This window comes from Anoplopoma fimbria, chromosome 9, assembly GCF_027596085.1.
Source record: "Anoplopoma fimbria isolate UVic2021 breed Golden Eagle Sablefish chromosome 9, Afim_UVic_2022, whole genome shotgun sequence".
Lineage (NCBI taxonomy): Eukaryota > Metazoa > Chordata > Actinopteri > Perciformes > Anoplopomatidae > Anoplopoma > Anoplopoma fimbria.
The window spans coordinates 18,935,071-18,948,161 of NC_072457.1; the positions used below are offsets into that span (position 1 = coordinate 18,935,071).

The following is a 13,091-nucleotide window of genomic DNA, read 5'->3' on the forward strand; positions in this document are numbered from 1 at the left end:
GTCAGCCAGTGTTTTGCTGAGCTTTTTTTATTCTTAAACTTTCTTTTGACGGTTATTAATTAACATCCCCACTGCAGACTCTGCTGTGTTTGTATACAGAAAAACAATAGGTTACAATGATAAAATTTCAGCAACAGCATATTGTTCTATATTCAATTTGCTACAGTCACAAAAATGTTTCCAAAATCATTGTAAGAACTGTAATGGTATAATTTAGTACTTATATCGGTAACGGCAAGTACCCAAAGTATTTGTACTTGGTCTGAAAAAATAATTATTGGTGCATCCCTACTAACAGGTAGCATATGCATAAATATATATAGTTTACACATATGGTTGCAACTTATAATAATACAATATATACAGTACATTCATCATATAGATATTTTATATTTATATAAACATTTACTATGGATATATTTCATATATGTTATGAACTCATATCTTCATATATCCAGATAATGTATGTATATGATAACAATACATATCCTTATATGTAACATATCAGTTTGGGCTAATAGATTTAGGGACAAGACATGTCATTATTTTTACGGAATACTTTGCCACTCCTTGTGGCAGAAAAGAGAACTCAATGTTGGAGTTTATGGGGCTGGAGGATAGCGTGTGTTTCCAAACCCTGTAAGCTCCCCATCGGAAAAGTGGGGCACTCTCAAGTGCTGCCACTGTATGTACTTTCAGTGTATCCATGAGGAATTTCCTACTGGAGAAGGTGTTTCCCCAAACGTATACAGAAACTCAGCAGCATCTGATCAGGAAATATATGTCTGTTTTTCATGGAATAGAACAGTCTGGTTTCATATTACTCTGTTTGTCTATGTGTGTTTCAGGTATCCCAGTTGAGTCCCGGGTGAACATCTTCATAAACAGCTTTGGGTCCATCCAGGAGACCACTATGGTGACACAGACATCACAAACACACTTAGTGTTCATTTTTTGAAAAATTCTATTTGTTTTAAAATTATGAACAATGTTTTCTTAATTTGGGTGAACCGAACCTTTCACAGTGGTCAAAAAATGGTAATATTATTACTAGTAATATTAACACTGTGGTAATAGCAGAAGAGTAGAACAAGTAGGAGTGGCAGCAGAATAATTAGCAGGAGCAGCAATTTTCAATGCAACATTCGTCTCTCTACAGGACTACAGAGTGAACATATTTCTCCGTCAGAGATGGAATGACCCTCGCCTACGACTTCCTACTGACTTTAAGAGTGACTCCCTTACAATTGACCCCAACATGTTCCAGTGTTTGTGGAAACCAGACCTTTTCTTTGCTAATGAGAAAAACGCAAACTTCCATGATGTCACACAGGACAACATTCTGCTCTTCATCTTCAGGAACGGAGATATCTTAATCAGTATGAGGTACGCACACATATTTTTCATATTTTGTATCAATCCCCATGACTCCACTTGTATTTTTGCTTGTAGCAGATTTGATTTAAAATTGTTAAAATAAGTATTGTCAAAATATGTAACAGTTATTAAATACTCAATTATGAATCAATCATAAACCCACGGATTAGAATAAAAAGGGGGTCTTATTCTTCATAAATTGGTTTGAGTGTCAAGATTGACGCCAGTTGTTGTATCTCATCTGCTGTGAGTCTGTAAGGCACATGGTAAATTCAGTCAAACCACTTAGTGACCTGGAGGTCCTGAGGAAAGTTTATCAGGTTTTCGTCATCATGTTATAATCACATTTCAGTTTCTATCATCTTTCCGTCGTAATCCACAACATCCTTCACGCTTTAAATAGCATTCACTCGCAGCCACCGAGCCGCTGCTTTTGCATTCAACCGCTGGTGTCTTTCATAGTTACCACAAGTACATGTTAGTTTGTTGTGACGTGGGTCCACAACCTTGCTCCAGAATAAAATATCTATACCTAAAACAACTTTTGGAAGGACTGCCATTGAATTTGACTCATACATTTTCCTGACTTTTCAACTAGTGCTATCATCAGGTCAAAAGGTGTGTGTGTGTGTGTGTGTGTGTGTGTTTCTGTGTGCAGGCTGTCAGTGACTCTGTCTTGTCCCTTGGATCTTCAACTCTTCCCAATGGACACACAGCTGTGTAAAATGCAGCTGGAAAGCTGTGAGTACACACACACACACACACACACACACACACACACACACACACACACACACACACACACACACACACACACACATATACAATGTTTGATATTTACAGGTGAAACAGCTTTTAGGTATTAAAGTCAACTGTAACTATTCTTAAAGTCAGGATAAGGGCATTTGATTACATTTAAGCTGAACAAATAACAGAAACCTGGCTGATGTAAGTCAAGTTAGATTTCCTGTTGTAGAGAAAAACTAGCAATTTTTATAGTCATCCTCCAATAAATCACCATCACTTAATTGTCTCTCTGGAAATGAGTTTGTGTTTCATGAACAGTGAATTTATCCTAAAAGGTAGTTGTTACAGTAGTCACTCATTTCTTTCTACCACTTTGCTGCTGCAGGGCACTTTATACCTTGCATGAATGCTGCAAAGCTAGATCATTTTTGCAAAGATCAAAGCTAGCATAACTCTCTTCTCTTCTCCAGTCTACTCGTTTATGATATTAAATACAAAAAGTCTCTTTGGGTCATGCTCTTATTGCAACGGGAAGTTGGCCATTTTAAATTATTATTTTCCATTTTCAGGCGCTGTACTTTAATGAACTACTCCAAGGTAGTTTATCAGATTGACTTCAGATTTTGTTAGTACTATCTAAAGACCTTTTTAATAAAAGTTTATTTAAAGTGAGAGGTTTCATGGTATGTGGTTTCCGTGGCACTGCAGCCATTTAACTTGATTTGCAATTTTAAAACAATCTGTCAATCGACCGTACCTGGTCAAATCTGCACCACACTTAACATGTTTGGTAAGACTCATGAAATAGAAATACAGATGTCCAAAAACTGAGCTTATTCAAGGGTCTGGGGGCATACCCCCTGATAAATATTGGTTTTCTTGTGTGGATCAGAATAATGCTAATCCGATCATCTGCATCACCTTCTCTTTCTTTTTCTCTCAGTCTCCTCATCTTTACTCTTCCCAAAGCTGAGCAATAATTGACAGTTTCGTCTGTCTCAGTGAAAAAGTAAACACATGTAGGCTGTATAGGGATGAAAGGTAAACTAAGTAGCGGCAACCACACGGAAGCTATTGGTCAGATGATGTCTGTCTGTGGACGAATTGCGTTGAAATACATTATTAAAGTACTTGAGTTTTACGTTTTCAGCAACTTTATAGTTCTACTCCACTACATATCAGAGGGGATTTTGTACTTTTTACTAAACTACATTTATCTGACAGCTTTAAGTACTTTACAAATTTAGATTAATAGAACAAAATATGATCAACTAATACCTGATGAGTAAATTACCCAGCAGTATATAAAGTAATAAAAATCAGCTCCACCTTAACCAGCTGCCACATTAAAGTGCTGTACATTTCCTTGGGTAACATTTTGAATGCAGGTTTTTTGCTTGTAACAGAGTATTCTATACTTGAGTATTGCTACTTTTCCTTAAGTGGAAATCGGAATACTGCTACCACCACTGTTTGTTAAAATTTGTTTATTGAATTATAAAAAAGGGTTTTCTTTCACTGACACACAATTTTTTTGAGATACAGTTTATGTATTGTAGTGTGTGCAGTATTTCCTCTCAATCATCTTCTATTCAATTCAATTCAATTCAATTCAATTCATTTCAATTCAATTCAGTTTATTTTGTATAGCCCAAAATCACAAATTACAAATTTGCCTCAGAGGGCTTTACAATCTGTACACATTCTGCCCTCTCTTTCGCTTCTCTTACTCCATCATCAGCTGTTGATCTTTCTGTCTCTGTATTTCTTTATATTTGCACATGGAATTTTTAATAAATGCTAAAATGAGTCATTGACCTTTAAGTTTGTTTTAGAGACAAGCAATGACATAGAGTATGGATTGTGAGGTTTTTAAAATATAATCAATCTGCAAGTTGCAAACTTTATGTTATAAATCATACTACATATCTCATTTGTAAGCCAAAACCTCCTTTCTACAGTTTCACCTGGAACTGACGCAATGCCATTTCTCCTGTACTCTTCCACTGGGAGTCACTCAGGGCTCTCTGTCAGACACCCGCTGACACAAAGTTGATTAAGAGACCTGCTTTTACTTTGACAGTCTGTTAAATTACAAACACCATCTTGCATTCACACATATTATGTCTTCACATGCTTACATTTTGAATGATATGCAAAGCTGCACTCAAATTATTTGGGCTTGAGCCCCAGGAAAATTAAAATGGAAGGGCTCTGCTACACATTGGAAATACCTCCTAATTTGTGCACGAACGAAAGTGCACAACTGCCTGCAATTACCTTCAATGTGAAAGAAGGTGTTTGGTGCTACAGATTTTTTTTTAAGTTAGCACATGCAATATGGGTCTTGGGTTCTGGTGTGGCAAATTAGCTCCATAGCATTTACTATGTATCTTGTGTGCACTTTACCCTATGCTGCTGTAATCCTGCAAATTTCCCCGCTGCGGGACTAATAAAGGATTATCTTATTTTATCTTATTTTAGCACTCCAAAAAGTTTCAAAGTTGAAGCCTTCCCCTTAAAGTTTCACCTAAATGTTTGAAATGTTGTACCCTAAATCCAACAGGATGTCAGCCGTTTTGAATTTCAGTAGATGTACTGGCAACAGGAAGTTACACTTACACGCTTTTGTACTTTAATGACCTCTTCCTGGCAAATTAATCAGATCCCTCCACCTTGATTACTCTTTGTGGTGAAAATTGTGACTTTTCGTAAAAAATGCGTTGCATAGGCGGTGGCCTGAATTTCAATGCTTCTGCATGAAAATTAAAACCGTCAGATCTTTTTCAGATTTCACATACATAATGCATGTTTAGCGCATGTTCTATAACGCGACATAGTGGAAACAGGTACTGGTGAAAAAATGGCTTCACATCATTTCCAGCAGCAGGCACTCCACACAGTAAACACCGTCAAACTCATGCGTGCAGTGTCCGATGGTCACACAAGTACACGGCCGTGTCAAACACGTTTCCCACTAATAAAGATATTGAGCGTTATTACAATAGTTTACTGTTGAATGCAATATTACATGGAAAGTGTACTTTGAAAAATCAACATGCATTGGCCTCTGAAAGAATGGTGCTTTAAGTAGGGAAGATGTCATGAGGTCTCAGTTAATTGTGCTGTACCAGTTTCCTGTTATTAATAAACACACCTTGTGCCTTCAACAAGCTATAAATGGCTTTTCGCAGACTTATATACAGTCAAGTACATTTATTAAATGACATATATCCAAGGTGAAATCATAATTTTGGTGGACTTCCAGTAGGGTGGTCAGTTAAATTGGCATGCCCATTTTCCAAGCCCACGTCATGGTTTATGGTCATAACTGAAGGGGTGAAAGTTGGAGTGGTTGAAGACACAGAATCTGTTATAAAGTCTGTCACCAATATGCAGCCTTGGAAAAAAGGTTACACAAAACTGAGAAAAGGGCAAAACAGCCATCCATTATCTGTTACCACTTATCCTATTCAGGGTCGTGGGGGGCTGAGTTTTGATACTAATGTCTTGAGTGGAAAAGGTGTTGATGCTGAACATAAAGATTATGAATTTTCATTTTTATGTTTTAGTTGGCTATACCACCAGTGATCTTGTGTTCATGTGGCAGTCTGACCCAGTTCAGATGGAGGAAATCGCTCTCCCTCAGTTCGACATTAAACAAGAGGACATCAAATATGGAAACTGCACAAAATACTATCAAGGAACAGGTCAGTATATTTTAATCATATTATTTTAAATTTAAAAAGTATATATATTATATATTGTATTAGATCAACTGTTTTTTGGTATATAACTCGAAGGTTATACGGTAATATTCAAGCATTATAATTTAACTTTAAACGCAGTATTAAAAAAATTGTGTGCAAAACTAATGCCCCTTTATAAATGCATTCATAGTGCTGAATTAAAAAAAGTATATATTATTTGACTCATTCAAATGACATTATAATCAAATGTGCTTTATAATCTCTATCTTGATTGGCTCAGTGGGTAATAAAGGGGACTTAACAGGAGATATGAGGTTATTCTTCTACATGCTACATTGTCTAGTAGTTCAGCTTTTGGCTAATCCACCAAAGCCTCTACGTCAGAACCCAAAGTTTGCTGCACCTACGAACCCCACAAGTATCCCGTTCTAAGAATTTTGCACGATCACACTAAATAAGTGGAAACTGTTCTTCGTTCAATTGTAACTGAGTAAGCTCGACTTTATTTTTTAAGTGAAGATAAAGCTTTATCTAAACAAATTTTTTTTGATAACTCCTTCTCTGTCTGTTTCCAGGATACTACACCTGCGTTGAAGTGATTTTTACATTGCGTCGGCAGGTCGGTTTCTACCTGATGGGTGTTTATGCCCCAACTCTGTTGATTGTCGTTTTGTCCTGGTTATCCTTCTGGATCAACCCTGATGCCTCAGCTGCGAGGGTGCCATTGGGTAGGTACCACAAATAACTATTTACATGCTGTATTTATATCAATTATACACACTCTCAGGTAGATGAACCAAACACTGGAGAATTCTGACACTGTCTATATATATTTATTTTTTTTGCCAAATATCAGTATCACTGACCTTGCTCACTGATATTTGCAACCAGGGACTGATATTTAATGTTTTTTCATGAAACACAGCTGTGTCTTAATCCAAGAATTGAGGCAGGTTGCTGTATCTGTACTAGATAGACCTCATATAGAGGGACTTTCTACAGGAGTTAAAACGACAAGCCAGAGGAGATAATGAGGGGAAAAAACAGCTGGAATAGTATCCTGAAGAGAAAGAGCCACACATTTAGCTGGTTGGATACAGTTTTGCTTACCTAACCTAATCATCAGTAACAATAATCAGTTCTAACCAAAGTCTCACATCCGGCTCTGCTCCATAGACTCTCATGAAAGTGTTTCAGATTTTCTCCATTTTCAGGATGGTTTTTAGGATTTCAAGCTATAGTAGTGATAAAACGTTGTTAAAAAGTGAAACTCGTGACCAGAGAGGTTGGAAGGAGATATACTATTCTAAAATGTAACTTTTCTATGTTAAAAGATGTTGAGCTAACATAAGCAGAGCATGTTAGCACATCATAAACTGGCATAAGACCTTGTATGCTACACAAGCAACTGGCGGTATACCAAATGTATGCAAATGCTGCTTTGGCTTTTTAATGATTGTAATAGTGAATACAGACCTACCCGGTTTTACAGGAACAGTGTTGTCCCTGAATTTCATTGTCTTCAGTCTTGATGGACAAGTGATTCGATGGTTCACTTTACACTGTAATCTGTAGGCTTTAACCTCAACTATAATAATAGCATTTATTCAGGCGAGTGCAATAAGTGAGAGTGTGGGCTCTGTGGTAGCCCTTACAGCTTGGGCCCTCATAAAAAAGAATGAAATGTCTGTGTTGCTGGAGACAAAGATGACCTAATGATAGGTAAAGACATGACGAATTTAGGCTACAGTGGTGCAGAGATTGTCCACGCTCCTTTTACTGGTTGCCAAAGGTAGAACCTCTGTCTTCTTCTGTCAGGGCTGGTAGTCTTAACGTTTAAGTGGAGGTGTGCCAAGTCCAATTTCCCATCTGCAAATACAGCTAGTGTGCCACTCTATTTCTGGGGCGAACATAAGCTCTTTTCAGACATAGAATAACTAAAGTGAGTTACACACCGCATCAGTGATGGCTTTTACTTATTTTGCTGTCAATTACAGGTGAACACAAGTGATGCTACCCAGACTTCTCAGTGAATTTTCAAATCCATTTTTGCGTCAGTTTCATCATTATGTTATTCCAGAACAAATTCTGCTGCCTGTTTTATAAAGTGCAACGGTGGATAAGCATTTAATGACAGAATCTTAAAGATTAATTCCAAATTGTTCACATACTGTATTCACATGCTGCATCTTGATGGATTCATTTATTCATCGTTGGCAGGAGTGAAAAAAAATAAAAAATAGAGGAAGAAGTGAATGTTGATGCATAGAAATGAGTGTGCAATGAACGGTTCTGTGCGGTGAATCACGGTACCTGCCAAGAGGAAGAAAAAAAACTTTTCGGACACAGAAATCAAGGCGCTTGTGGAACCTGAACATTTGTTCCCTCCTCAATCATGCATTCATGTAGGGCCGCAATTTAATTATTTATTTAAGTTTTGTTTTGGTGCCTTGGGCCTGCATCATGATCAGGACTGAAATTGAGGATATGGATTGTAATGTTTTTGCGAGAGCAGTTTGTTTTTATAGATTACAACTTTTTTTTGTGGGAAGTGGTGTATGCCTATTACAGGCCCTATTTTGTGTGTACACAGCAGTTATAAATGAGACCCCTGGTTATCAATGTGGTTGTAGAAGTTTTTTGTTTTTTTTTACCTCTGCTATCCCTGTCCTAACACAAGGGTAAACTATTTTTTTTTACAGATTAATATGATATGCAATTCAATTTACTTATTTTGTATAGCCCAAAATCACAAATTTGACTCAGAGGGCTTTACAATCTGTACACGTATGACGTCCTCTGTCCCGGGACCCTCACATCAGCCGCAGCGTCCATTCAAAAACTTTTATTTTACGGCCCTTACGTGAGTGCTGCTCCTGTGTATTCTTGCTCATGGGTCCTTGGAAGTCCTTCTTCGCTCACAGAAATAAGAGCTTTGGGACGGCCTTCAAGATGGCGGACCAGAACAATTTACCATTCAAGAGACTTGGGATGTACCCTGTATCTTGGATTCCTGCTTTATTGGATAGCAAGATAGACAGACAGGGAAGGCTGGGGAGAGAGAGGGGATGACATGCCCTGGGCTGCTGTGATAAGGATTCAGCCATAATGGTATGTGTTCTACCCGGTGAGCTTCCAGGGCACCCCAGACTAAAATGGTTGATACTGGTCTTCACAGCAGATTATCATTTTTTTTAGAAGACTCCCCAAGAGAGAATGTGTTCTTATAGATAAATTATTGCAAATATCTAATTTATTATTGATTTTCTCAATTTTCTCAGGAATCCAATTGGGCCATAAATGCATCGATTCATCAAACCACTCTACCCTCCTTTAATCACCCTTTGGCCTCCCATCTAAGCAGATTTATTTTGACACAAATGTCAATTATCTGGAAATAATGTTCCCATGTGGTGGCACTAATGTGTTAACATCTGTGTGTTTCTAGGTATTCTATCAGTACTCTCTCTTTCCAGTGAGAGTATGCTCTTGGCATCAGAGCTACCAAAGGTTTCCTATGTAAAAGCCATTGATATCTGGCTCATTACCTGTCTTCTTTTTGGTTTTTCATCACTGGTGGAATACGCTGTGGTGCAGGTCAGTTCTTACACACAAACACACAGCTGTACATATACAGTACATCTCCATACCCATCGCTGAGTTAAATAATCTGGGATTATGTAAGAAGAATCAAGCAACAGTAGTGGTACACCAGGGGGGGAAGTCATCTATGACTCAGCATAAGGAGCTCCAGACTGGTTGGTGAAATTAGATCAGTTTCAAACAAATACTTTGTAGATGAGAATTTAAAATATCAATAACAGAAACTAGTACAGTACAAGGACTGTTGTCAGGTTTAAATGTGGTGTCCCTTGAGTTAGGCCTCAATACAGCCAATGCATTCGAGTGGCAAAGTGACAAATTACTGGCAGCAATCACAATGATATTACAGGCATCAACAGCCACCCCAAGGGCAATTTAAAAAAGAAAAAGTATTCACTATGGTATGTAAACAGAAAGGAGTGGAAAATATTCTGAAGATCTTTCCTGTAGTGTTAGAGTAAAGGGAGCTTGATTTAAAATTGTGTTTTTCCATATCCATATGTAAGAATACATGTGATGTGCTGTATAAAGTATTTGAAGTTACAGGAATCATGAAAAAATGACAAGTGATTATCATTCTGTATTCTCATGTAGATTCACTTTTTTTTCATTGAATGTTATCTCTGCTGAGTCCACACACATGAAATACACAGAAATAACTCAATGTGGTTACCAAGTTTTGTGGATATCAAAGCAACTTTGTCACAACTAAGGCCTTCCAAATGCTTAAAAAAGACTTATTGGAACTATTGTAGCACTTCATCTGTCCACTATGTGTTGCTAGGGAACACATATTAATTATTAGCAATTGTTTCTGTATATCATATGTACAGCCCACCGTGTAAATGTCATGTAAATTGCATGATCTTTCTCTCATAAGGCTGTTGGCGGACGGTGGCGCTATGGCTATGACTGTATATGGGCATATAGATCTCTTAATGCCTGGACTTTTATCCAGCATATGAAATGTTGGGAGGTTGGACTATTTAAAGTCTATTGATCCATGTAAAGAAATGTATCATCATATAAGCTGGAGGGTTAGTGTGCATCCTAAAGTCCTCAAACCTGTGTTTGTAACACACAAAATCCAACATTTCTGACTTTCTGTTTGTATTAAAACATATATATGAATAAGTTCCTAAATATGAGATCAATGGTTCCACCAATGAACATCAAAATAACTTATCCCAACCCTGGAGTGTTCTTGGGCCGGCCACTCCCATGCCAAATCACTGCACAACTTTGCAATTTCCACTTGTTCTGAAGCATGTGGTCATTTTTGTTGAGGTTGAAGCATCACAAGCCTCTCAAAAATATTATTGCAGGGCAAAAAAAAAATGTGCTCAGGTGTTAAATTATATTTCCTGGGTAGCGCTGGAAAGTTTAAAGTCTTTTTAGTGAAAGCTGTTTTAATACGAGATGCATTTGTTTAAACGGTGTGTGTTAACGTTAAGACAGCTGACCTGGCTTTCATCATTTGATCATCACTAGCTAATAGCGAAATTCAATTGTAATAGTGGCGGTTAGACAAGTGGAGGGCAGTTGCTACGCATATTTAGAACACAAGATGTAGAATTCTAAAATGTTGTACTAAGATGTCAATATTATGACCTGAATCAATCATCATGTCAATCATCAAAGTGGTGTTTTTGAGTTACTCTTAAAATTAAGGGTTGTTTTGAAAGTTATGTCACCACTGTACCCACGGTGGCAAGTTATCAAATGTCATAAGTATCTCTGTAGGCAAGCTGTGCCCATGAAATTCACAAAAATCCATTAATTCTCACTCTGTCTTTCTTTCTCATTGTGTTTCCCTCTTTTTCTCTTTTCTCTAGGTGATGCTGAACAGTCCCAGACGGATTGAGGAGGAGAAAGCCAGAATGGCAAAGAAAGAGAAAGAGTTGCAAGAGAAAGAAGGAAAGATGGCTTCAAATAAAGCTAACAACACAGTGAATGGGACGGGTGGAACACCCATACATGTCAACACTCTGCAGGTAAACACAACTTGACCATTGGCGTGCATGAATATATTTATGTTGCTTACATTATTTTTGGTTGGTCTCACATCAGTAGGATGCTATTATTAATATCAGAATAAATAATAATAATAAATGTAATAAAAAAAACAAGCTCATTTGGAATAATGTTAAACTTGTAACAGGAGTTAACAAGTAAGAATGGCATACAACCAATGCCCAAGCTATACATCTTAATGTCTGTCTTCTTCTTTTAAGCCTATTTTGAGTATAAAAAACAATGGCTTAAGTTTTCCCTTAATTAAATGCTCAACAGACTGTCTGCTGAGACTGTGTGTTGTTGGGAATGCAGCATCATACCCATAAACAAAGACATCCCATAAGCAGGCACATTTCCAATCATTAATGTATAATAAAAATGATAATGGTTCCAGCATTCTCCCCTGGCAATGGGCGTGGACTAGAAAACTGTGAGAACAAGACTCAAACCATTTGACGACACTCTTTAAAGTGAAATGACTTCACTCAGTCTCTGTCTCTGTCTTTGACCAGGTGGTAGAAACACGCTGTAAGAAAGTTTGCACCTCAAAGTCTGACCTTCGCTCCAATGACTTCAGCATCGTGGGATCCTTACCACGAGACTTTGAACTTTCCAACTTTGACTGTTATGGTAAAGCAGTTGAAGTGTCAGGAGCCCACAAGTCCAAGAACAAAGCAAACAAGAAACCACCGCCACCCAAACCTGTCATACCTGCTGCCGCCAAACGCGTTGACCTCTATGCAAGAGCCCTCTTCCCCTTCTCCTTCCTCTTCTTCAATGTTGTCTACTGGTCTGTCTATCTGTGAGAGGGAGAAGAAGTTTTGTGGAAATTAAGTGGTTTGTATCCCATAGTGTGTCACCATACTGATATTGAAACTTCATTGACCTTAAGAATGACAGAAAATATTAAATTGAACATGTACTATTTCAGAGCCATGTTTGCAGATTCGGAGACCGCTGTGTTCCCTGGGAGTAACTGTAATCGCCAAACCTACCAAACCTTGGGGATGTTTGCTTGAATCCCCTTTAAACCCAGGCCTTAAGTAGGCACTGCATGTGTGTCTCTGTGTGATACAGCACAATGTATTTAACGTTAACTAAACCCTTCTGTGGTGGAACCAAGACACCTACGCTGTGCATTAGAAATACATGCTTTTTACTGGAAACACTTATGTCAAAGGTCTAAAGCTCCAAAATGCCCAACACTAATTAAACACATGTAAGACATTCCAAAAATATGTAAGAATATACAAAGAGTAAATGAATAAGTATATTGTAAAACAGAGTAAAGCAATTCAATAAATCATTACAAACATATAAAGTTGATGTTATTTCATCATCACAACAGTCTAGGGTTTCATTTTTATTTCATGTATAATTTCTTATTTTAAAAAATGATTGGTGCCACATGAGGTATATCCTTCTAGATCTGTGCATGAAGTATAATTCTTGCAATTGTTCACTTTGTTTAATGAAATATGACAGTTAGGGGTATTGGCTAATTTCATTGTCCTACTTTTGCTAATGCAAATGTTCTCCATAGCCGATGCTGTCGTAACGCTGTTAACGCTTTGCCTGTGTCATTGTCACATAGAATGAAGACATGCAATGTAATTCAGAGCACCACGGCGTCCGCTT

General features: G+C 37.6%; 1 protein-coding gene across 1 annotated transcript in view; it reads left to right on the forward strand.

The window, feature by feature from the left end:
* LOC129095960 (glycine receptor subunit beta-like) overlaps positions 1 to 12,733 on the forward strand; it is a 35,261-nt gene extending 22,528 nt beyond the window's left edge. Inside the window, exons 4-11 of the mRNA XM_054604578.1 lie at positions 849 to 916; positions 1,160 to 1,386; positions 2,036 to 2,118; positions 5,697 to 5,834; positions 6,410 to 6,562; positions 9,283 to 9,431; positions 11,273 to 11,431; positions 11,966 to 12,733. Coding sequence (XP_054460553.1) covers positions 849 to 916; positions 1,160 to 1,386; positions 2,036 to 2,118; positions 5,697 to 5,834; positions 6,410 to 6,562; positions 9,283 to 9,431; positions 11,273 to 11,431; positions 11,966 to 12,259 — 1,271 coding nt within the window. The 3' untranslated portion in view covers positions 12,260 to 12,733. The remainder of the gene's footprint in view (positions 1 to 848; positions 917 to 1,159; positions 1,387 to 2,035; positions 2,119 to 5,696; positions 5,835 to 6,409; positions 6,563 to 9,282; positions 9,432 to 11,272; positions 11,432 to 11,965) is intronic.
* The last annotated feature ends 358 nt before the right edge of the window (positions 12,734 to 13,091 follow it).